At 40.4% G+C, this 26,444-nt stretch overlaps 1 protein-coding gene across 1 annotated transcript; it reads left to right on the forward strand.

Moving 5' to 3' along the window:
• Positions 1-221: 221 nt before the first annotated feature.
• Positions 222-26,351, forward strand: LOC127654034 (cytochrome b-c1 complex subunit 1, mitochondrial). The gene is made up of 13 exons (XM_052140978.1): positions 222-335; positions 3,393-3,533; positions 6,736-6,822; positions 8,324-8,453; positions 9,630-9,828; positions 13,859-13,938; positions 14,021-14,136; positions 14,229-14,372; positions 16,035-16,195; positions 18,603-18,688; positions 22,134-22,222; positions 23,076-23,151; positions 25,902-26,351. The coding sequence occupies exons 1-13, from the start codon at positions 285-287 to the stop codon at positions 25,964-25,966; spliced, it is 1,425 nt and encodes a 474-aa protein (XP_051996938.1). The 5' UTR covers positions 222-284; the 3' UTR covers positions 25,967-26,351.
• The last annotated feature ends 93 nt before the right edge of the window (positions 26,352-26,444 follow it).

Below are 26,444 nucleotides of genomic sequence, written 5' to 3' on the forward strand. Positions count from 1 at the left end.
TTCCCCTATGTATATATTTCTTAATGTTTGTATTTTATTTATTTGTATGGTTATTTTTTACTGATTTTCTTGCAATTGTTATTATTTTGTGTTTTATTATTGTGTGATTTGTTACTAAATAAAGCATTTAAAAAAGTATTTCCCATTGAAAATCAAAGATGGCGCTGGAGTGAGTAATGGTTTCGTGCGTGCTGCTGCTGGTGCTTGCGGTAGGTGGCGGTAATGTGCCGGTAATAAAGACGAGGAAGAAGAAGCACGTGACCACTGATCTTTGTGCATTGAAGATGTCGGCGTCCATGTGGTGCATCGGTCGAGCTGTTGCAAAAACTCGCAACGTAAGTAAATAAACAAACTAATCATGACATTAAATAACCTTCGGGCTTTTTACAAATGAGAACTTGATATTTAAACACCCCGATCATTACTATATTCTCAATATCCGCAGTGACTGTCATTGACATTGTGTATGCTCCGATAAGATGAAGGTCACAGTTCTGTGTGTCTGAGATGATTAATTAACAGATTTAATCAGTTCAATAAGCAGGTCGTTTAGTAACTCTTATTGAAGTACAGATGTTTCGTGTGTCTTAATCCGGCATTTACACTGACAAGGTCATCCTGTCATCTGTTGTTCATGTGTTCGGTTCATGTTCTGCGCCTTTATATCACTGTATGTTCTTATTTTATGACTTTTCTTTTCGTGGTATAATTAAAGTCCTATCCAAGAGTCTGTGGCATGTGGGATCAGTTCAGTCTCTTTCACAATGGTTTTGTTTGTCAAATACATCGATATACTGAATAGAATGTTGTGTGTCCGAGACTTTAATAAAGTTTAATTTAGGGTGGCTTCAATCTAACGATGTATGAACGCTACTATTATATAATAATTACTATTATTATTGTGTAAATAGACGTTTTGGTTTGGAGAACGTTCACCTTAATGCTCAGCTAACAATTTTCGGTTCCCAGAATGTTGTCTGGACATTAGTTTTAGGTTCCCTGAATGTTTTGTAGGTTTGCAGAACATTCTCCTAATGTTCCCATTAACCGTTATATCCTCCAGAGATGCTCAGCCTAAATCAGTCAACAGTCCGTTAAAATTAAACTCATTATCACAAATAATATGGACTTATTTAATGTGTTCCTCGTTGTACTTCAGCGCTGGACGTTAATATGCATTAATATATGTTTGTCCCTCTCGAGATACTTCCGGAGGAACACTTTACATCAGTTGTGATTCGGCTCTTGTGGCGGATGGAGATTACCTTTACAGACATGATGTAAACACGCAAGGACTGCGTATGTCTGCGATGTTGTGCAAATCTGTCCCGACAGCGGTAAATAAAATCTCTAGTGTACACTTACTGTAGTGAATCAGGGTGCAGCAAAAACACCGTTTGGAAGACGGTTGATGGTGTACTCACTCAAAACTAAAAACATTTAATATTGTAGCTTTAAAGTAAATTATTCCAAATAATCAATGACTTCTCTTCATTTGTAGTAAATAAAATATCTTATCAAGTTTTTTACATTATATAAGTGAAAACTTTTCAAATCAGTAACGCGCATATATGTGTGTAATAATTAAGGAAATGATATGTTGAGTCGGTTCACAGAATGACCGTTGATTAAGTTGGGCGCGCGCACACACACACACACACACACACGCACACACACACGCGGATCAAATGTCCGTCACAGACATGGCGAGTTCAGTAAAATAAAGGCACATATTGTGTTTTGACATCTGTTAATTATAATGTGTTCAATCCCATACACAGAGATCTTCTGCACTTAAACACTTTTAATGCTGTGCTGCATTAATGTCAGTCATTGTTGTCCATCAACCCCTCTACAACGTTTAGACATGAACAATAATACAAAATGTCAACCAAAAATAAATCGTAAAAATGACCATTATGGAACGTTCTGTTTTAGTTCTTATGTAAATATAATGTGTGTTTCAAAAGTCGAAGTGATTTCTTCTACATATTTCTAATTAAACGCAGTTCTTTAAGCATCACAGTATATTTCATAACCGTGAGACATGCAGAGTTTGATCAATGAACATTGATCGAGTGGTGGTGGTGTACAGTGGTCTAAAGCACATAACTGGTAAACTGGTACTCAGAAGGTTGCTGGTTCGATCCCCACAGTCACCACCATTGTGTCCTTGAGTAAGGCACTTAACTCCAGGTTGCTCCGGGGGGATTGTCCCTGTAATAAGTGCTCTGTATAATACATTGGTACTCAGAAGGTTGCTGGTTCGATCCCCACAGTCACCACCATTGTGTCCTTGAGTAAGACACTTAACTCCAGGTTGCTCTGGGGGGATTGTCCCTGTAATAAGTGCTCTGTAAGTCACTTTGGATAAAAGCGTCTGCCAAATGCATACATGTAAATGTAAACATGAAGCATCCATGTCTTTAAGCGTGATCAATAGCATGATTTCACAATGTTCCAGCTCTAAATTTTGCTGCTTTGAAATCAATCAAATCTGACATTGTGTATGAAAGATTTACATTTGCATCTTATTTCTCTTGTAATTGAGCCGTTCTGATTCTCCCATAATGTCCAAATGCGTTTTTATTATAAGCTTTTAATGGGAGTAAAATAAGGTCTGGCTCGGAAATGTTCAGTGATCCTGAACGGCTCCAATGAGATTTAGAATCTGACTTTTGAGCCGCACTATGTGTGTGTTGTGTGTTTGCTCTTAATTATTATAAACGTCTCTGTCAGTGTGTTCGAGCGGCCATGATTGGATATCTCAAACATTGATAATTGTCGTCATATTTACATCATGTTGCCAAAGTCTCCGGCGACCGCTTCACGTGCAAGCTGCTGATTCTCGGCACAGCTTGAGGAAGTAATCACCGAAAAGGGAGCATTTATCGACCGATGCCGGTAATTGAAAAATACCAAATATTATCTGATTTATCGGCCTTTGCGATATATCGGTCGAGCACAGACGACTGGTTTTATTAAAAAGCCTCTTCTGGTTACGCTTGAGAATGCGCATTAGCTGAAACGGCTGAAAGATTTGATTTCTAGCCTGATCTGAAGTAAACAAACTACTTTTCATTCCAGTGTTGTCCGATATTACTGCCGAATAGAAATATGATCTTTAATCGTAATCTTGATCAACCATTTTGTAGATTTTGGTCTTTCCCCATCCAAGTAGAGAGAGGAGCTTTATGTCGTTTGAGTTCAGCATACAGTTGAACACATGGAAGTCCCTCTCGTATTCTGTAGCTGCATGTGTGAGATGATTGTGTTTCTGAGTCAAATGTGTGTTTGTGACCCTGAATTTGAAAGGACAGAATCATTGCCATTTATTTCTGTCGTGCTTTCTTAAATTGACCGCTATATTGATGTGTATATGTCTCTTACAGCCTCTTCTGTTGTCTCTGAGGCGAGGACATGCCTCTGTGTCTTATGCGCAGAGTCTGCTGGGTGCTCCAGAAACTCAACTCACCACCCTAAACAATGGCTTGAGGATTGCTTCTGAACAGACCAACCAGGCCACATGCACTGTACGTACTTGCTTTATTCATTTAAATCATTGTCTTTTTAATTCTGATTTTGTACGCATCTATTGCTAACATGTGGTTTGTACGAGTTTCTGACTTTGGGACGTCCAAAAATTTCAAGTAGATGACCAATTGGTCTGAAGAAGCCCTGTATTTTTACACTGGTTTTGGAAACGTACTGTATATAGTAAAAAAAAAAAAAAATATATATATATATTTTGCATGTTTCTTAGGGGCTACAAGTTACAAATCAAGAAGGTGAATGGAAAGTGCACACAGCGGTCACGCTCGGTTCTCAGGAGGTTAAAGGAATCATTCACCCCAAAATTATAATTCTCTCATTATACTCCTCATTGAGCCTTCAGAAACTCCCATAACTTTATTCTGCACAAGATATTTTAATGAGTGACATTTTGATACAATGCATGTAATTAGGATCCAACACTTCCACGCTCCAAGAGGCACATAAAGACCGCATGAAGGTAATCCATACTCATGATATGCTATAATCTGACTTTTAAAGCGATACCATCAGTTTTACAATCAGACCAAAGCGTAACTGCTTTTTTACTATAAATCTTGCCATCTGCAGTCTCCAAGTGTGATCGTGATTTGAGCTGGGAAGTGTTGCTCCCCATTGACTTGTGTTGTATACAGTATATTCACATCGTATGTCCGCCAAAACATCTTGTTTGTCTTCCTCAGAACAAAGTCGTAAGTTTGAGACCTCATAGGTTGAGTATTAGAGAAGCACCGATCGACCGGCCAGGGACCGGAATTAGCCAATTTTCCGCATGCTCGGCCGGATCGGTGACCTGCCGGTCAGCCTCACGTCTTTCCGATTCCAAGCCGGTCCGTTTTGTTGCCAGCGGCACAGGCAATAACGTCACAGCCGCATGTACACATGTAATTGAAGTGGAAGATCTTCACTGTGAGTGAAGAATATATAAAGTTCAAAATGTGTAATAATTGTAAGGCCAAAGTAAACTATGGGGGAACCACCACAATAACTTTCAGAACAACAAACCTAATTGGACATTTATAACACCATCACCCAGCTGAACATGCCCATTTTAAAAAAGAAGCTTAAAAGGGAAAGCGGCTAAAGCTAGACAGAGCTCAGAGTCACAAGTCAGCAGCCTCTCCTATCATTCCTTGGAATGAGCAGTGAAAAGACCAAAGCAATTACGAGGAAAATTATGTAATTCATGTCCCTGGATGACCAGCTGTTCTCCATAGTTGAGGACAGAGGGACAGAAATCTGATAAATTTCCTCGATACAGAGTATGAGGTACTTTCTGACGTCGCGTTGCCCGAGTTGTTTAATCTCGTGTCATGTCACACACACAGCCTGTTATCTGTCAACATTTGGGTACACAAATCCGGGAGGGGAAGGGGGGTGCTGGATGGCAGAGGCAGGCTAAATACATACAAATTGTGCCGTTGTGATTTAACGTAATTTTTCCCACCGTGTCCGATATTAAAATCAGTGCGACACACATTGCAAAAGGTGTGGGCATTGTCGATATGGCTTCGGGATATGAAATTCAATTCTTCCATCCAGCTGTTGTTAAATGTACATGTATACTTAGCTGGTGCTCCGGTGATAAAAACTGAGTCTTCCTCTCCCATCTACCAGTGATTCTTGATTTAACATCCCGCGTCTACTGCCTGCGCGGATATCAACAGTGCAAATGGATTGTAGGTTGCCAGATTGAGGTCATAAACCTAAATAATTGTTTTGTTAGACGAGTAATAAAGAGAAAAATGTCCATTTATAAAAATAGTGGAAAATGACATCTGTTATATAAAGCAACTAATTTGCAGTTAATTGTTATTTCTACCTCCAGTCACAGAGCACTTTATTTTGAGAGTTGTTTAAGTGAGAGAAGATCCTGTAACTTAGTGCAGTTTGGGGGAAATTGTAATGTTTAATTATTTTATTATGAAATTAAAATGTTGCATTGAAGAAAGGTAGATTTTGTTTGTATATGCGGTCAATAATAGTTCTTAGAAAGAAACTCGGAATCTGAAAAAATCTGTATCGGCAGGTCACACGGAAATCGAAATCGGCCAAGAAAATTGCAATTGGTGCATCTCTATTGAGCATAGGATGCGAGAAGTGTCATTTTTGAGTGAACTGTTCCTTGAGTGAACTGTTCCAATAACACCCTTATTGCAGCACCAGATGTGTCGGTGTGGTAACATCTGTGCTAATTTGTATGCTTACCGGTGTCATTAAAGTGCAGTCTGAGGTGTATCTCATACAGAGGAAACAGATGTATATGTTATTACGTTAGGGATAATGTCTAACTGATCATTATGTATCTAATTACAAGACTACTTGCCGTATAAAGAAATAAATGCACATGAAACAATTTGTTTATTTTATTAGCTTTTAGAGATCGCACGGTGATCCGAGAAGCAAGAGGCAAATACCAGGATGTGTATACATGAATGTGCAGTTGTTTCTGAGACAAATCAGATTGCTAGATGGCGCCATTGACCAATCAGAATCGAGTATTCCAGAGACCGTGTAAAAAGAGCTGTTCTTAATAGTGTTGAGTGACCACATGCATACTTCACTCACGCTCTGGTCTAATGACATCACAGAGCAAAATGAACAAATGTGTATTTTTATTAAATGTATATTTATTTAGAAGTTATATTAATAGGACGGATTAGAACCCTAAACCAGTTACGTTAGAGGTGAAATTATTAGGCTACAATATCGACCGGTCAGTGGTGTTTCTCCAGTAACAGTGGGACATGTAGGGGTGAAGTTGGATATTAAATATGTGAAGTATTTGAGCGCATGAATTGGTCAAGTGAAGCTTATGTTTGTATGGCTGTAGCAGTGCTGCTTCAAAAGGGGTCAAAACTAAAATGTAAGAAAAATCGAGATTAACTGGTCCACGAATCAACTCAGCAGTTGTTTGACACTTCCAAACATGTGTACATCTGAACTGGGCTTGTAAGCATTCCCCTCTCTTGTTGTCATTGAATGATTTGTAATGTTTAAAGTCCCTTCACTTACAGTGATCTGTCAGACATGTCAAATATCATTTAACTAACAGACAAATGCGAGACTGAAGAAAACGGAAATGTTTTTGAATATCAGTCCTTTAATTTTGACAATTGCAGTCGACCACAACGACAGAATAATGTTGACGTTATAGTTTCACGTTGCTTTTGTGTTTTGCAGGTTGGTCTTTGGATAAGCAGTGGGAGTCGTTATGAGTCGGAGAAGAATAACGGTGCTGGATTTTTCCTGGAGCATCTGGCTTTCAAAGTATACAATATAACATTCCTTGTAGTCCCGTTCTCTAATTATTGCTGAGACACATGTCCTGAAACTAATTACAAACTTCAAGCTATTGAGACTTATCCAACACACTCTTCATAACGTATCTTTAATTCTAAGTAAGGATGCACCCTTCTGAAATATCATTGACCATACAGGAAACAGAAAATGCTGTGTTCCCAACCCTGTTCCTGGAGGCCCCCCAGCACTGCACATCTTGTGTATGTTCCTTTACGGTCACACCCAGTTCAGGCCTTGGGGTCCCACTAATGAGTTGAGTCAGGTGTGTTTGATTAGGGAGATATCCTGTATGTGTAGTGTTGGGGGCTCCAGGAACAGGGTTGGGAACCACTGGTCTAAAGTATCACCTGATGAACAGTTCTGCAAACAGTATTTTCTGATGTCCTCCGCATCACGCACTGCATTCAGACAGTGGGCTGTGTAAAATAATAAATGCAAAGAAACTCAAAGAAACGAGAGTTTCAGATGGGAGAAGATGCCAAATGTACTGTTACTCTCTCAGCAGCTGTAATTGAACCCCCTCACAGCTGTGCTCATTCAGTTTTTAAAACTAATTACAGGTAATATAACAATAAGCACAACGTTATACATTTACACTCAATATTTAAAACACTTATAATATAGAAAAGTTTGCTAGATTAACTCTGATAAATAAGGCGGAAACGCGTCATCACAGTCTGTGGAAATGTCGATTACATCGATTACAACATCCTGCAGCTGCATAAAACACTGCTGCCACCTACTGGCTATTACTGTCATAACATGTTCAAGTCATGTTATTTTACTTTTCCCACCAGATGGCAGCAATCTGCCCTCAACACATGATACATTCTCATATTTTTACTGAAATTAGTTTATTTGCATATGCAAATTAATGGTGAAGTCTATAAATTTATATGTAAGATCTAAAAAAAAAAAATACAATAAAAAAAAGTGCCACCTTTTTTTGTTTATAATTCAGGGAAGAAGAAATGTTGTAATTTTAAAAAGTCAATTAAAAAGTTACACCTGCACTGTTTCTGATCAAAAAGGACCTCAAGCTGGAATGTAGGCGGTCCTTCTCTAACAGAAGAATTTGAACAGGTAAATGGGACTGACTCGTTATGGTGCATCATGGGAGTGGGCGATCACTTCCGTGCTTGTTTGGTGGTCTTGGTTCTGTGATTGCTGCACCATGTGTTGTGTAGTTGTTCACAAGGAACTATCAAACACAATTTGGACATGAAGTTGAAATAATGCAGACTGATGCTTCAACAGAAGTATATACCATCAATTAGCAACCAAGTTATAATAAGTATTATATTACAGCAATATAACATGACAGACTGTTTACGTCATCAGATACGTGTTCATTAACGTCACATGGCATTTTGCATGAATTTAAATGAATGTGTAATATGTAGATTATATGAATAGAAACTTTCACTCATTTGCATGTTTTCCATTTCCATCCTTTCTCACATTTAAGGGAACCAAGAAGCACCCACAGTCTGCTCTGGAACAGGCAGTGGAGTCAATAGGAGGGCACTTGAGTGCATACACCTCCCGTGAACATACGGCGTACTACATGAAGACCCTTGCCAAGGACTTGCCCAAAGGTAAGAAAGCAAACAGTTAAACCATTCAAATAAATCTCTCTTTCTTTATACTGATGTGTTACAAATAACAATATGTCATCCCAGATGTGTGTGACTTTCTTTCTTCTGCAGAACACAAATGAAGATTTTTAGAAGAATATTTCAGCTCTGTAGGTCCATACAATGCAAGTGAATGGTGACCAGAACTTTAAAGCTCCAAAAAGTACATAAAGGGAGCATAAAAGTTCTCCATACGACTCCAGTGGTTTGATAAGTGTGGGTGAGAATCGGGTCAATATTAAAGTCCTTTTTACTTAGAAATTCCACCTTTGACCAGCCCTGACCAGCAGGTGCCGTTACGCATGAAGAATGTGAATCGCCAAAAAAACAAAAGTGAAAGTGGAGATTTATAGTAAAAAAAATAAAAAATAACTGAAATTTTGTCTTGCCAACATTACAAATCGACCCCCACTACCCAGTACATTTTTTTTTTACATATTGATATGTTTCTCCCGCACACCTATCATATCACTTCAGAAGACATGGATTAAACCACTGGAGTCGTATTACTTTTATGCTCTCTTTATGTGCATTTTGGAGCTTAAAGGTTCTGGTCACCATTCACTTGCATTGTATGGACGTACAGAGCTGAAATATTCTTCTAAAAATCTTCATTTGTGTTCTGCTGAAGAAAGTAAGTCACACACATCTGGGATGACATGAGGGTGAATAAATGATGAGAGAAATTACATTTTTATTTGAACTATCCCTTTAAGATTCCTTTCAGTTTTATTACACTTACATGTGAGGTCAAATATAAAAGACATGTTTCAACTCTGAAGAGAAGATGCGTTTCATCCGCTGATGTGGCTCCTGATGTTTTATTGTGTAACTGCTCAACAAACTGTTCTTTTGCCTATCAGCACTATTTTTAATTGTTGGAGTATGTAAACAACTAGATGGACATCTGACCGTTTGCTTGTGTTCTGCACTTTCTGTCCAGGAACATCCCCAACATACCACGAGTGGAATATTTGACTTTATTCTGTCTTGATTGTTTTAAACTGACATCTTGCAGCCATATTTCAACACTGCTTTAATTATAATCGTATCATTATCGTCATGATGCATCTTTCGTCTTGTCTTTATCTTTGGTGAAATAAAAGCTTTGTCACGTTCTGTGTTGTGTTCCTGTAGCGGTGGAGCTGCTGTCAGAGGTGGTGCAGAGTTCATCTTTGAGTGAGGCTGAGATGGAGCAGCAGAGGGGTGTGGTGCTTCGAGAGCTGGAGGAGGTGGAAGGAAGCCTGCAAGATGTTTGTCTGGATCTGCTCCATGCCACCGCCTTCCAGGGTACTCCCCTGGCCCATAGTGTTCTTGGTCCCTCGGCCAATGCCAGGTATGCACACAGACACCAGGACGTTGTCAATATTTGGAGGTTCTTCATATTAAACTGTGTAGAAGTGTCCCCTAAAGCAGTTTTCAACCTTTCAGGACACACGCTCCCCTCTGTATGTCTAATATACGCCCTCATGTATGCACCTCAATACATAATTCACTTGCACCCATGACTCACTGTTTGACATTCTATTTAATGTAACTAAGGTTATGTACACTATATGCATATGATGCATCATATACGGTTTTCAGTGTAATGGTTGAGCGCATGTCATGCCAATCCATAGTTCAATGCCCGAAACAGCTTGTCACTTAACTCCAGGTTGCTCCGGGGGGGATTGTCCCTGTAATAAGTGCACTGCAAGTCCCTTTGGATAAAAGCGTCTCCCAAATACATAAATGTAGCTTTGGCACGATACCATAGTCATATCTTACGATACTATACCAGCTGAAGTATCACGATACCACACGATAGTGGTCATTCTCAACACAGTTTGTCTTAGTGGTTTTTAGAAACTAGTCATTCCACTTGCCACTCCAGAAGTGGTTAAAATATCTGATGGATGAACTGAGAAACCTTGCTGCATCAAAACACATTTTTTTAACTTTTTTTGTTTAAACATTGTTGTAACATTGAAAAGACTGTTTTGAGCTGCTGTTTCATGATTACATCAGCCCCTCTCAGCACGAGTGCAGATTGATCGCACGGCTCCGGGACGTGATGAAACTGATCATAAGTGCGGAAAAAAATAAAACGAGTGCAACGTTTGATTTATTTATTTATTTAGTTTTTTTTTTTTTCAAGAAAGGGTAATTCTGTAAATGTTTGTTTTTAAATAATTTTTCTCCCCAATTTGGAATGCCCAATTCCCACTGCTTAGTAGGTCATCATGGTGGCGCGGTTGTGTCCGCTTCTGAGACCGGGATGTGTATACGTGAATGTGCAGTTGTTCCTGAGACATATCAGACTGCTAGATGGTGCCATTGACCAATTATTTGGACTCAAGATGGCGCCGAGTATGGCTGCTGCGTTGCGAGCTCCGTTACAACACTGCGGTTTATTGTTTGTTTTGTTTACAGTTCTTTGTTTGTTTGTCTTGGATGTTGTCTGCCTTATTGTTTACGACAGCCAAACGCTTTTGGACATTGGTTTTACAATTACACATCGAAAACCGGACTTCAAATTCCTCAATGCCGACCCGCTGTTTACAAACACGCCGGCGGAGCCCTTTGTCTGGGCTGCCCGGCCGCGGAAACGCAGAATGAAAAGAGGAAAATGAGCCGGCGTTCTCATCAGAGTAAGACGTCGTGCAAATCGACCCCCGCTACCCAGTATACTACTGGCAAATGTTCAGTCTCTGGACAACAAGCTCTGCGAGCTGAGAGCGCGGATCTCTTTCCAACGAGAGACGAGGGACTGCTGCGTTATCTGCCTTACAGAAACCTGACTGGCTGTGGAGATTCCAGACTTGGCCATCGAAATCACGGGCTTTTCCGTGCACCGAGCGGACAGAGCGAAAGACCTCTCTGGTAAAAGCAGAGGTGGTGGTGTATGTTTTATGATCAACAAATCATGGTGTGATCAGAGGAACGTACATTTCATCAAGTCTTTCTGCTCTCCTGACCTGGAATATCTCATGCTTCTGTGTCGACCATTCTGGCTGCCGAGGGAATTCACAGCGGTCATCATCACTGCTGTGTACATCCCCCCCACAACTCGACACAGACCGGGCACTCAGGGAACTGTATGGGAGTATAAGTGAGCAGGAAACCGCGCACCCTGAGGCTGCGTTCATTGTTACCGAGGACTTTAATTCCGGGAACGTGGAGGAGCATAAACTAGCCAGTTATGGCCTCCGTAACACTATCAGTGCAGCCAAACGCCAGTACAGCACAAAACTGAAGGACAGTTCAACACCACTGACTCTAGTAAGCATGTGGCAGGGAATTAACATCACAGACTATAAACTGAATAAATACTCCATGAACACTGCTGCCTCTTTCCCGAATGAGCTTAATACATTTTATGCTCATTTCGAGGACAATACCACCGCCCTCACGGAGAGAGCACTCGCTGCTGACGCTACAGAGGTTGATTCACTCTCCGTCTCTGTTGTGGATGTAACCCGATCCTTCCGACGGATGAACATCCGTAAAGCTGCGGGTCCAGACGGCATTCCGGGCCGTGTCATCAGAGCGTGCGCGAATCAACTGGCAGGTGTTTTTACGGACATTTTCAATCTGTCCCTCTCCCTGTCTGTAGTCCCCACATGCTTCAAAACATCAACCATTGTGCCTGTACCGAAGCAAGCCACAATCACTTGCTTAAATGACTGGCGTCCTGTTGCTCTGACCCCCATCATCAGCAAATGCTTTGAGAGGTTAATCAGAGATTACATCTGCTCTGTTCTGCCCCCCTCTTTGGACCCATTGCAGTTTGCCTACCGCAACAACCGCTCTACTGATGATGCCATTGCATCTACACTACACACTGCTCTCTCCCATCTGGAAAAAAGGAACACATATGTGAGAATGCTGTTTGTTGACTACAGCTCAGCATTCAACACCATAGTGCCCTCCAAGCTTGATATGAAACTCCGGGCTCTGGGCTTAAACAGCTCGCTGTGCAGCTGGATCCTGGACTTCCTGTCAGGCAGACGTCAGGTGGTTAGAATGGGCAGCAACATCTCCTCATCACTGACCCTCAACACTGGAGCCCCGTAGGGCTGTGTTCTCAGCCCCCTACTGTATTCACTGTACACACATGACTGTGTGGCAACACATAGCTCCAATACCATCATTAAGTTTGCTGACGATACGACGGTGGTAGGTCTGATCACTGACAATGATGAAATAGCCTACAGAGAGGAGGTGCACACTCTGACACGCTGGTGTCAGGAGCACAACCTCTCCCTCAACGTCAGTAAAACCAAGGAGCTTGTAGTGGACTTCAGGAGGAAAGACAGAGAACACAGCCCCATCACCGTTAATGGAGCACCGGTGGAGAGGGTCAGCAGCTTCAAGTTCCTCGGTGTCCACATTACTGAGGAACTCACATGGTCCGTCCACACTGAGGCTGTTGTGAAGAAGGCTCACCAGTGCCTCTTCTTCCTGAGACGGCTGAGGAAGTTTGGAATGAACCAACACATCCTCTGTTCTGGGGCAGTGGTGGCTCAGTGGTTGAGGCTCAGGGTTACTGACCAGAAGGTCGGGGGTTCAAGCCCCAGCACCACCAAGATGCCACTGTTGGGCCCTTGAGTAAGACACTTAACTCCAGGTTGCTCCGGGGGGATTGTCCCTGTAATAAGTGCACTGTAAGTCACTTTGGATAAAAGTGTCTGCTAAATGCATAAATGTAAATGTAATCCTCACACGGTTCTACACCAGCACTGTAGAGAGCATCCTGACTGGCTGCATCACTGCCTGGTACAGCAATAGCACCGCCCACAACTGCAAAGCCCTGCAATGGGTGGTGCGAACTGCCAGAAACATCATCGGAGGTGAGCTTCCCTCCCTCCAGGACATATACACCAGGTGGTGTGTGAAAAAAGCTCGGAGGATCATCAGAGACACCAGAGTCATGGGCTTTTCTCACTGCTACCATCAGGCAGGCACTCGTGTACATGGTCGTGTGACAGTAAAGTGATTTGATTTGAAATTGTTTGTGTGAATGAATCGTTCTTGTTCACTTCCATTGATTAATGACTCACTCATAACACTCATTTACTGGGAACTTAATAATGGGATGTATCAAAACACAGTCACAGGTTTAAAACCCTTGTGTTCAATTGTATCACATCATAAGCCCTCCTGTGTGTGCTCAGAGGGTAGTGTGAACGCCCCTTTACCTGTGTGTCAGGTACTGCCTGTACTGTGTTCTGTTCAAAGTTGGTGCTATTTTTTTCTTGCTATAATAAAGTAGATAAAATATTGGATGTATAGCAGAATAAAAATCCATAACAATATGTGCATTATGTATTTTAATGATATGTGCACCTAACAGAATATAAATGTGTCTCTGTAATCTGCAGAACTCTGACTCGTCAGGATTTGGTGGAATACATCAATAGTCATTATAAAGCTCCTCGCATGGTCTTGGCTGCTGCTGGAGGTATTGCAGTTATAATTTCATCCGTTCTCAAACATGTCAAGCAAAAGTGTTGTCATGAATGACCCTCTCCGTTCTGCTGCAGGGGTGAACCATGATGAGCTCGTGACTCTGGCGGAGCAACACTTCAGTGGGGTGTCTTGTGAATATGAGAGTGACGCTGTCCCTATTCTGTCCCCGTGCCGTTTCACTGGCAGTGAGGTCTGAGATATGTGTGAGGCTTGTGTTTGTGGTTTTACTTGTGTTGATCGATTGATTGACCTTCTGTCTTTCTGATCCGGTCTCGTTTTCAGATTCGGATGCGTGATGATGCTATACCTTTAGCACACGTTGCTATTGCTGTCGAGGGAGCTGGAGCTACAAGTCCTGATATTGTGCCACTCATGGTGGCCAATTCCATCATTGGGAGCTATGACATCACATTTGGGGGTGGCAAGGTGAGCCTATTATTTTGGTAAAACTACCATCTCCTGCAGTAGGGCTGGGTATTGATACAGATGTCCCAGATAATGCTGTTAATAACAGGGAATCTTTTCATAGGTACATTATATGTCATTTTACAAATTATATTGTATTATTTTGGTCCCTAACCCTAATTTAAAATGTTTAATATTTTACAAACATTAGTCCATCAAATCAAAGTCATGTGTGAAAATACAGATGATGTCTTTAGACCCACAATGCTGTGTGTGAAGATTTAAAAAACAAATCATAATTGTGTCATTTTAAGTAAAAGGCACATTTGGTTCAGGTCATTTGAATTTATTTATATTCTTCACATTGAAATTCATGATATTTAAAAAAAATATTTTGTATCTTGAAAGGTGTGTTTGCAAATGTTTTTGAAGTGAATGAAGATGTTCTCGTGTATTCAAGGCGAAAGGAAAATATTTGAATACTTGATGGTTGCACCTCATGACATTTTTAAAGCGGGGCGGCTGTGGCTCAGGTCGGCCACTAATCACAGGGTCGGCGGTTTGATTCCTGGCCCACATGCCGAAGTGTCCTTGGGCAAGACACTGAACCCCAAGTTGCTCCCAATGGCAGACTAGCACCTTGCGTGTGCGTGTGTGTGTGTGTGTGTGTGTGTGTGTGTGTGTGTGTGTGTGTCTGTGTGGCACAGTGTAAAGCACTTTGAATACTGCTAAGGTTAAAAAGGCGCTGTATACGTGCAGACCATTTACCACTTCATTTAAAGTCATTAAATAATTTTTTTTTATAAAATGCAATGCACTTGTTTTACAAAGAATGTATAAAAACATGAACTTAAAAGATTACATGTCTACAAACTTGACACGTGTTTTAAACCAGATTTCTTTAATATTTTGGTCACAACTTTATTTGTCAATGACCTCAATATCTCGTCTCAGGATGGTCTATAGATTACATTACGAGGTACATATAAACATTTTGCATATTCTTGTTCCTTAGACGTGCAACTTAAGAAATGTTGTTATCTTGTGCTTCTATTACCTCAGTTCATTTCTCAGAACACATGAATAAAGTATGTTTTCCCCCAGATTTCTACAGGCTTTAGCTCTGTAACCAGTGGACTCTCAAACTCAACATTTTTACAGCAGACTGTGACCATAGAGGACTTATTTCTGTGACTATTTCAGGTTCCTATCGGGTCCCCCACCTAAAACATGAAGACTGAGACTTGAACCCTTCCCATTATAGACTGACCCTAAAAGTGGAACTTTGAGCAATCTTGAGCATTACATTAGGACTGACGTTCTACATCTAAAGAACAAGAATGTGCAAAATGTTTATGTATGTCCACGTACCTTGTAATGTGCTCTAGAGATCAGTTTTTGTTCCAATGAGCTAGGACCATCCTGAGACGAGATATTGAGGTTTCCATAAACTCACATGGGTGATTTATTCGTATAGTTGTGATATTGAGCTTGTTCAGATGAAGATTGTTATGCTTTGGAAATCAAAATTTTTACCCAGTAGTGTGTATAAGAATGACTATACATGAGTAATAGTCTTAAAAGTTGAATGTGCTAATTAGCCGTGCAAGATTATTATTAAATAAAATGTATGATGGAAGTATTGCATTTAATAAAGCCTGTCTTTATATGTTGTGTTTGCAGAACTTGAGCAGTCGTCTGGCTCGTCTGGCTGCAGAGATCGACCTGTGTCACAGCTTCCAGGCTTTTCACTCCTCGTACAGTGACACCGGACTGCTGGGCATTTATTTCGTTACAGACAAACATAAAATAGAGGACATGATGCACTGGGCTCAGAATGCTTGGTAAGTCACTGGCATGACTTTTGCTTTGCTGTTGGTTAGCTGTGAACTTTTGACTATCTGCTGCATATATGATGTGATGGATATTTGAATGAAATAAAATCACAATTGCAGTATGGCCTTGAGAGGCTCATTAAACCACAAAAAGGCTGCAATTAAATTAAATAATCAATTGCCTGCATGCACAGCACACGGCTCTCTTTCCAAACACATTCTCTAAACGTGTGCAGTGTTACACGTGTGTGTGTGTGTGTGTGTGTGTGTGCGCGCGCGCACGCACTGATAATAAAGCGTTCCACTTTTTCACATTCATGTAATTCTAAACATTTAAGGTGCGTACACACTGCCAGCGACTTTGTCGCTGCAGGTCGCCAGTGGCTGGCGGTGAAGTCGCTAGTGGGCGTTCCCACTACTGGTTGCCTAGTAACGTTTATAAATGACATTCACGGATGTCATTCCGTTGCTGGATCTCTTTTCTTGCCACTAAAAACAAACATTTTGGATGGAAAAGACTAAATATAAATGGAATCAGTACATAAAATGCTTTATATCAAAGATGATCGAGAAACCAGGCGTGCTGTTTGCCAGAGCGGCGGTTTATCTGCGGCGAAAATGCAAATGCCGGTCTGTCTGAGTCCATAAAATCCCCGCGATCTCAGATACACCTTTACACGCAGTATTTTTCTTAAAAATGTCCTTGTACGTGGGAAGAGACATATCATAGAGCACTGGAAAATTTCTAACAGCAAGAATTAGCCTTTCATCCATCTTTCCGTTACTGCAGGAGCTGAGAGAGAGAGAGAGAGAGAGAGAGAGAGAGAGAGAGAGAGAAAGGATCACGTGAGCTCTCCCGTCTTCTCTCCTATTGGCTGTCGCTTCCGTTAGTCGCTCTTCATTTGAATAAAGTTGAACTTGTCTCAACTTTGTCGCGTCGCTGGACACGCCCACATCTAGCGCCAACGGTCGCGACAGCTCGTGTCGCCGGAAGTTGCTGGGCTCGCATTGAAAATGAATGGTATTGAGTCGCTGTCGCGCGTGATGTCACTGGCAGTGTGTACGCACCTTTAGGCTGTGAATCTGATATGATGATATCAGGGTTCTGTCGGAAGTGATTTAGAGCATTTCAGCAGATTTGGTATAAGCGCACAAACTCTTCATTTAATTTACTGCCGTAATAAAGGCCAGAGGATTTAAAATATAAATTACTATTGTATAATAAAATGCTAATATCCTGTGAAAAAAGAATAGTAATGTAATATTATGTAGTGTATATTATCGCGTGGCTTTTTGAGGGTGTTAGCGCAGAGATATAGCGGAGGCTTCATGCTGTTCTCTGCGGCATCCACACACAACTCGCCACGCGCCCAACTGAGAGCGAGAACCATATTATAGTGACCACGAGGAGGTTACCTCATGTGACTGTACTCTCCCTAGCAACCGGGACAATTTGGTTGCTAAGGAGACCTGGCTGGAGTCTCTCAGCACGACCTGGATTCAAACCTTGAGGTCTAAGCAGCAGCAATATGACATGTTAAATGTTTATCATAGAGAGCTGTTCAGGTTGTAGTCCTAAACCTATAGGGTAAACATAAATGACAGTCATAACTCAAAAGGAAATTTTCATGCCGTATTGAAGCAAAAAAAAAAAAAAACACGTTCAAAATTCATGTTTGCGATATTAAAGAGCCCATATTATGCTCATTTACAGGTTCATAATGTAACATTATGTCTACAAGAATATTGCTGCAGCACCTCTTTTCTGAAACGCTCTGTTGTAGCTCCTGTCTCTTTAAAGCCCCCATTTCCAAAAAGCCCAGTCTGTTGTGATTGGTCAGCCGATTAAAGCGTGTGTCAGAAATGTAACGGCCCTAACCATAATGAGTTTCAGCTTAAAGTAGCCCTTAGGTGGGCATTATGCAAATGTGTTACATAATGACATAGCCAAGTCAGGGAAGTAATGTCTGGAGTGACACCAGGTGTTTCAGGTCGTTCAGGAGCAGTGTGGTCTGTGGGAGAGAGTAGCTCCCTTTGGCATGGACTTTGTACTTTAACCTTTTACATGCACCAACAGCTATATTACACACTATAGGAAAGGTAAAATCCCAAAAAGCATAATAGGGCCTCCTTTAAAGTGTTTTAAGTTGTAGAACAAAGCGTCCGTGTGTCTTAAAACATATTAAAGTGATGTTTACCACCAACCTCAGTTTACTCATAAATCTAAAACTGCCATTATAAAAACCCAAAGGGAAATCCTCCAGGACCCCATGGGGAATTAGCATTGGTTCTCCTATAAATTGATGTCACGGCTGAACAGCTCTATTGCAGTTTTAATAGCAATATTTGATGCTCATCACATTTGAAGTGTTTTATTAGTGTGCTTAAGTGTCATGATGATCTCTCTGTACTACAGGATGAATTTGTGCACCACAGTGACTGACAGTGATGTGGCTCGAGCCAAGAATGCTTTGAAGGCTAGCTTATTGGGACAGCTCAATGGTGAGAAATACAAACATACTTATTACTCCTACACAATCTCTACCTTCTCTTTATAGCAAAACTTCTGAAAGGGACATACGGCTATTAAAGTAATATTCCAGATTATTTCTCATGTCTGTATGGTATTTATACTGTAGAGGGCACAATCGGTCCATTTAATAATGGTCCTGTGTGTTCTCACTTCTTGTCCTAGACATAATAAGGATCTGTAACAGGGTTCAAAGGGGCAAGGAGGAGTTGGAACCAGCTGAACAGTCAAAGTAATATTTAATGTAAAATTAAAACATAAAGACACACATGGCATCTGCGTGCGGCTCTCTCTCGAACTGCTGCATCCGGCTGCATTTATCCCTCTTCTCAGCTGATTAGCCCGATCCTCCTCCTCACAGGATCTAAGTGTAGTTATGGTAACATTTTAAAGTTCCCTTTGTTAAGGGGTTATAAATGGGTATATTGATGACTAGTAATACGTTTGTAAATGTTTTAGAAGTCATTGAAAGACAGTTGTAACGAGGTAAAATGAGCCCAACTGGCTAGCAATGAGGCCGATTGCCCCACCTTTAGTGAGCCGCTGGCGCCGCCCTTTACATGGCAACCCTATGCATTGCATACCTTGCATATATGGTTCTACAGGTAAAAGAGCAAACACCTTTTATATAATCATTGCCTGTCAATCAACTCAAGAACGTGCATACGCATTAGCACAATACTAGCTGAGAAAATGTAATTTTTACATTTTTTAAGAAACACAATTTACATTTATGCATTTGGGAGACGCTTTTATCCAAAGTGACGTATAGTGCACTTTAGGGTTGTGCCGATGGACGATGATATCGTCCATCGTGATGGCTGACCAACATCACGATGTAGAGCCACCATCGTGATGCCACGCCCCCTTTTGCGAGTCTTGCTAGTGTGACTCACTAATCCTAGTCTCTTCTATAGTTAACCTAAAAACTTTGCAGGGATTTCTCTGTAAATTAAATTGAGAATATAACTAATGCATATATGCTATTTTAAATACTGTAGTATATGCCAGAGACGTGACGTGCTAGTCTGTGAAAATACCGTGTCAGGCAGGCTACACAAATATTGATCTTGACATTGTTAGCTTCTTGTCTTTTTTTTACATGTCTTACACTGTACATTTAGATTAAAATATTTTATGTTGTAGGCTACAAGAAGATAGCCTTTATTAATTAATTATTAGTAGTTGTAGTGTCTCAGAAAATCTTGCTCATTGTCACATAGCTCTTGTATACACTGAAGCGGCAGTTTAAGATAAACCCAGACCAGCGAACCTCAAATCACTTTTGTCTGGTTAATACTTTTAAAGAAACATTTCCTTGGCCATAAATCCATAATGTCAAATCAAATGAAAGAAACAAGGTGAATATGAATAACACCCATTTATTAAAACATAGAAGAACAACAAATAAAGAACAAGAAAACGGGAACAACACTCAGACCGAAACTCGGCATTAACATTTCACTTATAATTAGCAGCACAATTAACTACCCGCTGTGCTGAAGACCCGCTCTGATGGAGTACTGGTAGCACATATGCACAGATATTTCCGTGCTAATCTTGCTTTGAACGGAAACATTTTGTCGTTCGTTTTCCACCAAGTCAGCGGGTCCTCTTCCCCATCAATGGCCATTTCCTGCAGCTACATGGTCATTTCTGCCTCCACCTTTTGCTCATCAGTGAGCGTGGCTGTGGCTGCTCTCTTCGCAAGAAGGCTGCCCAAAGACGACTTTTTTTTCTTAGGCGTAATATATTAAAAAGCCCGGATGAGTAGGCTACTAATTAGTTGGGCTAGTAAAATAACTAAATTATAGTTTTTCAGTAGAAAAAAATATCTATGTAAAGAGATATATTAAAATAAAAAGTGCTTAAAAGTGCACAACTCTTCTTAAGTGGAAGAAATATTTTCCCCTTACGTGCAACCTATTGGAAAGCCGGATGAGTCAGTTGGGATAGTAAAATAACGAAATTATAGTTTTTAAGTGGAAAATAGTATTTATGTAAAGAGATATATTAAAATAAAAGGACACAACTCTTCTTAAGTGAAAGCTAAAAAAAAAAATGCTTCACCTGTCGTGCAACCTACTGATAAAGCGCAGACGAGTCATTAGTTGGGTTAGTAAAATAACGAAATTATAATTTTTCATATAATTTTTGAAAATTATATGAAATTATATAATCCCCCAACCCCCGCCCCACCGACGATATCATCGTCCATCGCGATGTTTCACTGTCAACATCGTCAACTGCCAATTTAGGGGACATCGCCCAACCCTATTGCACTTATTACAGGGACAATCCCCCCAGTTCTGTGCCCACTACGCCACCACCACTCTTTATATGATCATTATGATACCAGTGAAATGTTCTTTTATTGTAATCTTGACCATCTGTTTTGGTGATTACGGTCTTAAAGTCGATATAAGCTGCACTTGTATGCTGCTGCTTTACGTGGAAAAATGTAAACAGAGACGTCTGTTGGGGATTGGAAGGTAGATGGGGAATTACTGGGGGTTAAAAGGGGATTGATTATGTACATATGTATTGTTCTTTGTTCTGTTTGTATAAGAATCAGTTCAAATCACGCTGAAAACAATCAATCGTTCTAAATTTCCACAAAAATCCCGGACGAGCCCCCATGAGTCAGCCATGACCGCTGAGAAACAAAAGGGCAAGAGAAAATAACCAGTTTACTTTTTCAGCTGGTCTTGACACAAGTTAAATTTCATAGTTTTCCTGAATTGGTCAAATTTTCACATCTGTCTACAATTTTAGTTTTTGTCATTGTAGGCCATGTGTCATCTAGACTGCCCAATGACAGAAAGCGATCAAAAGTATATGTCAACAGGATAATCTTAGGATTCATGCCATATTACTCCATATATCTGAGACGCTACAACAAAGAAACCATCAAAACTCATCTGTAGCCATGTGATGAAGCAAGTCAGAACTTCATATTCTAACATTATTAATCAATGAACAGAAATGTGTGCTAAAAGTCTATTGAAATTCAGCGGCCAATGAATTCATTTGTGAGTGTCTGATGGTCATGAAACTTACGGTACATACATCCAGAACATCCACATGACGCTGTCCACAAAGTGGCGCTGTAATGAGTCATTTAACGTTCATGCTTATTTGAGAAACCTCATGGGATAGCTTAAATTCCCTTTTGGGTGTGCATGAATCTAGACATACAGGTTTTGATCCGTCAAATCATTTAGAGGATGAGCCAATATGTTTTTCGCTCTTAAATGACTTGTACGTTTTAAGTGCATTGTCAACATCACAAAACTTGGTACAATGGATAGTTTTTCCAGTCTTCCCAGTTTCCTTTTCTATCTGACAAACTCAACCACTTCTGTACACATGCACACACTCTCTTACTGTGTCCATGTCTGTTCTTCCTCTCATCAGGAACCACACCTGTCTGTGATGACATCGGCAGGCATGTCCTCAACTATGGTCGTCGGATCCCATTGGCTGAGTGGGATGCCAGAATTGAGGTAAATTGAATTTTTATAGCTGAGACTCGTAACAGTCACACAAAAGGAATGACTGCGCTCTGTTTTCATGGGCACTGTTGGAGAACGGTCTTGTGTTTTTACTGATTTGGTTTATTATTAATTTTCTGCTTTAAAACTGTTCAGGCATATATCAGACACTGTATATCAGAGACACTTGAGTCATCATGTGTATTTAAAATCATAATTTAATAGCCAATATGAGGGCATGGCTCATATTTACTTATTAGCCTATATCTTCTGAAAGTCCAAATTTAATTGCATTTAGACATCAACATAGACATCCGTACCATTTGAGGGGACACTTTGCCCATTGTGGCACCACAGCCAAAAATACAAAGGCATAACACTGTACCCGTATGATTGAGAAAATGACAGGTAAAATGATGTGTTTGTTTCATTGGTGCATGTGCTAACATGTCCTTAAAATATGTCAGACAAATCAACACACATGCACGGATCAAATCTCACCAGCAACTGACGACTTCCTGAAGAAATGAGATAACAGCGGTGCTCACACTTCTGTTGTCTCAACTAGTAAAAGTGGGGTTTTTTACATCAGAGAATTAATCTCATTTAAAAATAAAGGTAAACAGGTCAACATAGCATACATCATAAAGGACATTTAAATGATCTAAAGGTTTCCAGAGGATAGTTGAGCGGGATGCACAGATGGATCCTAGGAGGTGCAGCAATTGCAAGATCTAAATTGTGCAACTGCAATTTCAAGTTTACAATGAAATGTTCACTTGGCATCGGTCTCCACAGCGTGCACTGGATCTACACTGCGGCTTTATTTTCACTAGTAATCTTTACACATTTTTTGTGTTACTAGGCTGTGACTCCCAGGATGGTTCGTGATGTCTGCTCGAAATACATTTATGACAAATGTCCAGCTGTGTCTGCAGTTGGTGAGTCCGTGTTTGTAAGATTTATTTATGTGTGATTTGTTGAGTAAGTAATACAGTATATGATTGTTCTGCACGTGGATTCTGTCCACTGGATAACGTTAACATATTTGACTGCAGGCAGAAATCTTGCATCTTAAGAGAAATGTATGTTCAATATTTAAAGGGAAAGGTCACCCATTATTAAAAATAAATGAATACGGCGAACAGTTTATAGGATGTTAGTTTATGGTGATGTCACTGTGTTTAACGCACAGAAGTAATGCCAATAATGCAGGTTTTGCCTAAAACTTCTGCACGGTGCTGTACGTGTAAGAATCCCATCGACACAAACGGGATAAGAGGGATCATATCTCTGGATTAGAATGCCGTAGAGACTTGGGCTTTGACCCTTTGTGACTGCGTCCTCTTCCATATGTTGTCACTGGAGTGTTTACATAACGCCGACATATCGGCAGCGAGTCTCTCTTCGGCTCACATATTCTTCAGAAATTGTATTTATCGAGTTTGGCCAATAGAATATTTGTTTTTACTTTTATCTTAAGTGGTATTGAATGGTAAAATGTCACTGGTTGTGGTGTAGACTAGGGATGTCCCGACACCATTTTGTATTTTTTTTAGTAAGGGTACCGATACTTTCTTTTTTTAGTGCTCGCCAATACCGAATCCAATACCTGTTTTTTTTTCTGTGCTCAATTTCAGCAGTTTATTTCAATTTAATGATCAAAAGTGTTTAAATTCAAACTTTAAAAAATTTCTAAATGAAGTCATCGCTTTCATTTGATCAAAGTGATTTTATACTGAACCTCACAGCAGTGTTGTAGTACTCGAGACTCGGACTCGTCTCGGACTCGGTCTCGAGACCATATTTTAATGGTCTTGGTCTTGTCATGGACTCGTGTGCATTTTGACTCTGTATTGACTCGTACTCGAACATTTTAGGACTCGGACTTATTCCCGTGTCCACTCGAGTCCAATTCAAAATATTTTTCATGATTATTAATGTGTGTATATAATATTTCTTTAAATTGATTGACACGCCCAGTGATTGGTGACTAGAAATGTTATGTGGACTTACAGTATAGAGTGGTACAGTAATGTTATGTGTACTAGAAATGTTATGTGGACTTACAGTATAGAGTGGTACAGTAATGTTATGTGTACTAGAAATGTTATATGGATGTATATAGTGGTACAATGAAATGATGTTATGTGGACAAGAGCACTTAATACTGACAAATTGTAATAAAATTACTTTAACACCACCTACTATGTGGCCTTTTACCCCTAAACTGATAATATTTTTTTAAACCAATATCACTAAGTAAATAAAAGTAAATTAGGTAATCAACCCTCTCTGGTCTCGGTCTCGACTCGGACTCGAGTGAGTTGGTCTCGACTACAACTCTGCCTCACAGCACAATCCTAAATGCAACATTGGAGTTATTTTTGACAACTAAAGTGCTGCATAACAGATGTGAGATAAAATACTATTTATTTATAATTAATATCATTATTCGTAGTGTTACAGTGAATCTTCCAGAACTATACAGTAGTGATGTATTTCTGTGGAGCTTTTATTTTGAAGTGTTTGACGGCAGATTCCCACTCTGGAAGAGCCTGACGCTACGCCACTCAAAGTCACGATTAAACCACAAAAGCTGCTATTCCTGAAATAAATAGTCTGTATGTGCCTCACACTACAAAGTGAATTCTCCGTTCGCTGTGATCGGCTACACACAGAGTGATGTTCATGATGTTCATGACGGGGTGTTGGAGGAGTTTTAACAGCGATGAGCAGCCGGCGTCTGCACACATTCACAACGCTCATTTCAATTACATGCAAACTATATAATTATCGCATTAAATCACAGCTTTTGCTGTTTAATAATGTCACTAGGACATGACAGGGTTTACATCTGTGCGGTGAGTGCTTACATAATGACATTTGTTCGTCAGATGTATCAGAGCATTTTTATGAGTACAGCACGTCCCGAGTGTAGACCACTGAAATTTTAGCACCAAAATTCGATGTCTTCTGAAGCCGTGCGATGCTGCTGTGGATGGCAATATTTTTCAAAAATAAAAAACTGTTCTATGAGCATTCTTGTTTGGAGCTTGACAGCCGCTGGTAACTTTAATTGTCCACTTTGTGCAAGGAAAAAACATCTTGTACATTCTGCAAAATTGTGTTTCACAAAAGAAAGAAACTTGGGTCTGGGTATCTCAGCGAGTATTGACACTGACTAGCACACCTGCAGTCGTGAGTTTGAATCCAGGGCGTGCTGGGTGACTCCAGTCAGGTCTCCTTAGCAACCTGGTTGCTAGGGAGGGTAGAGTCACATGGGGTAACCTCCTCGTGGTCACTATAATGTGGTTCTTGCTCTCGGTGGGGCGTGTGGTGAGTTGTGCGTGGATGTCGCGGAGAATAGCGTGAAGCCTCCACACGCGCTACGTCTCCACTGTAACACACTCAACAAGTCACGCCATAAGATGCGCAGATTGACGTCTCAGACGTGGAGGCAACTGAGATTCATCCTCCGCCACCCGGATTGAGGCGAGTCACTACACCACCAGGAGGACTTGGAGCGCATTGGGAATTGGGCGTTACAAATTGGGGAGGAAAAAATAGAAACAATTCAACTAAAATACAGATTATAAATAATCAATTCCTGTTAGGGGCACTTGTCCTGTGACACTGTAGGCATTGTGTAGCATTAAGTGTAAGCTTGCATGTGGTGTTCTCTATGCAGGTCCAGTGGAGCAGCTCCCAGACTACAACAGAATGAGAAGTGCCATGTACTGGCTCCGATTCTAAATGTTCCCGGACTGCCGTCTCTTTCCAACTCGTGTCCTGTCATACTGATACTCTTTATTTGCCACCCTAACCATCTCTCTCCATAACTTACATGATGAGAGGAATCCATCTGATATATTTACATCTAGAATATCATACTTGAAGCACAGCTATTTATGAATTCATCTTATTTCTGTCCTTTGTGTGTAAAGCAAGAGCTCTTACACCGACTTCAAATAAAATATTGTTGTACCAAATATTTGTTGATTTGATTCATGCATTTTTGATTACTGCAGTCATCTGATGACCACAGTTTCATGATCTCAACGTTTCTCCATCAAAGGTATGTGCAAGTTTAACCCTTTGAGCAGAACTGAACATAAAAGAAATGTGACGAATCATTGTGCTTGATGCCTCAATATTTGTGTTTATGCATGATGTCGCCCTGTAAATACAACTTTTCTTTAGAAATACATTTTCTTTCTCAAAGAAATTGGAG

This window comes from Xyrauchen texanus, chromosome 13 (genome assembly GCF_025860055.1).
Source record: "Xyrauchen texanus isolate HMW12.3.18 chromosome 13, RBS_HiC_50CHRs, whole genome shotgun sequence".
Classification (NCBI taxonomy): domain Eukaryota; kingdom Metazoa; phylum Chordata; class Actinopteri; order Cypriniformes; family Catostomidae; genus Xyrauchen; species Xyrauchen texanus.

Coding starts and splice junctions, on each gene's coding strand:
- LOC127654034 (XM_052140978.1), top strand. CDS start 285: ATGTCGGCGTCCATGTGGTGCATCGGTCGAGCTGTTGCAAAAACTCGC. Junction 14,373..16,034: donor TCACATTTGGGGGTGGCAAG/GTGAGCCTATTA, acceptor TTGTGTTTGCAG/AACTTGAGCAGTCGTCTGGC. Junction 18,689..22,133: donor CTTATTGGGACAGCTCAATG/GTGAGAAATACA, acceptor TCCTCTCATCAG/GAACCACACCTGTCTGTGAT.